This window comes from Myotis lucifugus, unplaced genomic scaffold, assembly GCF_000147115.1.
Source record: "Myotis lucifugus unplaced genomic scaffold, Myoluc2.0 scaffold_954, whole genome shotgun sequence".
Classification (NCBI taxonomy): Eukaryota; Metazoa; Chordata; class Mammalia; order Chiroptera; family Vespertilionidae; genus Myotis; species Myotis lucifugus.
Window position 1 is genome coordinate 9,085 of NW_005872002.1, and position 3,252 is coordinate 12,336.

The window sequence follows — 3,252 nt, forward strand, 5'->3', positions numbered from 1 at the left end:
CAATCAGTAGCTAGCACCCGCCCTTCACTCATTTCCTGATCTGCAAGTCACCAATAGCAGGGAAAGGAAGGGATGTTTCCATGGTGGGCACACCCAAGCCCTGCAATGAAGGTGCTTTCAATGAAGGGCACTGGTCTACACAGTGTCATCTAGCCACAAAACGTCCGAGTTGAAGTTTCTAGAATCAGGTACTTGTCCAAGATTTCAAAGCTAGTAAGTAACAGAGTCAGGGACACACCTCAGGTGAGTTCAAGCCCATATCCTCACTGTCACATACCACACAAAGGATTTCCACATAAAGGATCAGAGATTGAGACTCTGGTCAAGAGTGGCGCTCCCACCTCCACTGCAAACAGTAGCTCAGCCCTCACTGATAGTGGGGAAGGGACATAACGAGAAGAGAGCCACAGGTGTCTAACAATTATTCACCTTGCTAACTAAGGTGTGTGTTTTTTTGGTTTTTGTTTTTTTTCCCCCCACAGACCTGGGGAAACTGGAGGGTAAAACAAGGCTGTAAAGAAACAAGATGCCTCAGTAGGTCTATTATTCAGAAAGGAATATGCTTTGATTTGGTAGCTTTGATTTGAACAGGTGAGCTACCTTTACGCCTTATGCTGTGCCCAGACGCTGACTCCCTCGGGGAGTTTCTCAGCAACTCCGACCATTCTGCAGTTCCAGGAACGGTCTGAGCTTTTGTAACATCATAGAGGTTTAGCCACCTTGTTATGGGACTTTGAGCTCCTGAAGGCTGGACTGAACCTTCCTTTTCCATAGCTACGTGCAGCTGCAAGCTGCAGTGTAACATCTCCCTCATCTACATCTATATATATATATAAGAGGCTAAGTGACCGACCGCCCATCCGGCACATATGACACACACTGGCAATTTAAACATAAACATTGATCAATTCTCTGAATGGTGAACAGTTGGCAGCCTTTCACACTATAACTTCAGCCATCGAAGATCAAACTGTATACCCCAAATTCTTTTTCTCAGATGGCCTAGGCAGTAGTGGAAAAACATATCTTTATAACGTTTTAATACATTATATTAGAGGTCATGGTGGTACTGTTTTACCCACAGCGTCTACAGGAATTGCTGCAAATTTAACTTCCTCTCAGTGTGCACATATTCATGCACCAGACCACTAGTCCATATATAATCAGCCAATTGGCGAGGGGGCTCAGAGCAGGATTTCCAGGGTGACCAAATGTGCCGGAAGCTGGTCCATTCTTGCTGCTTGACACAGTCGCTGCAGGGAAGAAAGGTCTGCACAGCATATGTTTCAAGGGACCTGGTGTATATGGCATACTGTTCTTAATATATTTGCTCCCCTTCTTGGCGCTATTTGTTTTAACCAAGGTCACCTCTCTGAGAAAGGTTTTTTCCCCAGGCAGGGATTTTTCCCTGAAGTTAGTTAAGGGGTTTTATTCCCTCCCTAAGTGCCAGGTGGGTAGTTAATCACTTTAACTACGAACAATCAAGCTTAAGCTATATAATCTTTACTCCCTGGAATGGAGATAAGAAACACCCCAAACTTTGGAATAGAAATTGATAGGATTAAAATCAACTGGTACAAATACAGATGTAACAAGACAATAAGGCACAGAACCTGGCTGGAGATCCTGGCTAGAGGACCTGGCTAGGCTGCTGACTAACTGAACGCTGCCTCCGTGTCATTCCTTCTTTGCCGACTCCGTCCGCACCTTTGGGAACCCCTGGACCTGCTGGGGCTGGACCCCAACACATATTGAGGATCTTGCTCTACAGAAACAACCAGTTATGCCCTGTGATAAAAATCCAGAGCGAGTTCTCGCATCCAGCGATGGAGGCGAGACCCCCCAGTAACAGAGGCGGTGGCAGAGGCTACTGGGTTTCAGACTCTTCCTGGCAGCATCGCTAAGAAATGCAGCGGAACTTTTTGAGGGAAAGCAAGACCCCAGCTTTTCGAGGGCGACTCCGGCTTTTCGAGAGAGGGTGAGCAAGCCCCTGGCATTTCGAGGGAAAGCAAGACCCCGGCTTTTCGAGGGAAAGTGGCCGTCACCCCGACCCACACTGCCATATCGGCAGCCCCGCCGATCTCCAAGGCCGAGTGCCTGAAGCGCTACTTGTCCGGGGCCGATGCCTGCGGCCCCGAGGGTTCCGAGTCCATTCTCAAGCGTTGCAAAAAGCGGCCGAAGCCTGGCGGTGCCGGCGGCAAGGGGATTTGGATTGTGGATGATGATGTGAGCTGGACATCTATCTCCACCACTAAACCCGAAAAGGAGGAAGAGGAAGATGATGGAGATTTGCCTGTGGTGGCTGAGTTTGTGGATGAGCGGCCAGAAGAGGTAAAGCAGATGGAAACCTTTCGTTCCAGTGCCAAATGGAAGCTTCTGGGAGGCCACAGTGAGGATCTACCTTCACACAGGCATTCCTGCCATGACTCCCCGGATCCCTCTCCGCCTAGGAGGGTCCGCCATGACTCCCCGGACCCTTCTCCACCTGGGAGGGTCCGCCATGACTCCCAGGACCCTTCTCTGCCTAGGAGAGCCCATCATGATTCACCGGATCCCTCTCTGCTCAGGAAGCATTATCATCCTTCAGGTGTATCTCCTAAAAGGGCCCGTTATGACACGCCAGATCCATCTCCTCCTCGGAGGGCCCATCACAGTTCCTCAGATATTTCTCCTCAGAGAAAGGCCCGTAACAGCTCCCCTGACACCTCTCAACCTAGAAGGACTCTTGAATCCTTGGACACATCAAAGCTCAGGGGGGCCCGTCCTGACTCCCCTGATTCGCCTCCTAATGTTCCTTATTCACTGCACAGAACCAAAAGCAGTAAAGCCCCAGAAAGAGCCTCTAGCAAAACTTCTCCACATCGGAAGGGGCCAGGACCCTCTCATCCCTCAGTCTGGAAGAACAGCAAGTATGAATGTGACTCGGACTTCTCTCCACCAAGAAAAAGGCAAGCAACATTTCATTATGGAAATAAACAGCATGATCCTAAAGGCTCTTCACCCAGCCGTAGAAAATTTCATACGAGTTTGTCACCTCGAAGACGTCAGAGTCACACGTTGGGCTCTTCCTCCTACTCAGGTGACAGTCGGCAAGCCTCTGATTCAGACCTTTCTCCTCCGCGGAAGAAACCAAGTTCAAGGCCCCAGGGTTCTGATTCAGATCTGTCACCTCCACGAAATAGACCTGGGTGCCACAGCTCTGATGCTGACCTCGCTCCACCAAGGAGGGAACAGAGGGCCGAATCCTCTGAT

The 3,252-nt window shown here is 49.7% G+C and overlaps 1 protein-coding gene across 1 annotated transcript in view; it reads left to right on the plus strand.

Annotated features, from left to right (window-relative positions):
* Positions 1 to 1,826: 1,826 nt before the first annotated feature.
* LOC102442645 (BUD13 homolog) overlaps positions 1,827 to 3,252 on the plus strand; it is a 2,315-nt gene continuing 889 nt past the window's right edge. The window contains 4 exon segments of the mRNA XM_023747708.1: positions 1,827 to 1,832; positions 1,978 to 2,587; positions 2,624 to 2,722; positions 3,062 to 3,252. The exon segment at positions 3,062 to 3,252 is cut by the window's right edge and continues 133 nt beyond it. Coding sequence (XP_023603476.1) covers positions 1,827 to 1,832; positions 1,978 to 2,587; positions 2,624 to 2,722; positions 3,062 to 3,252 — 906 coding nt within the window.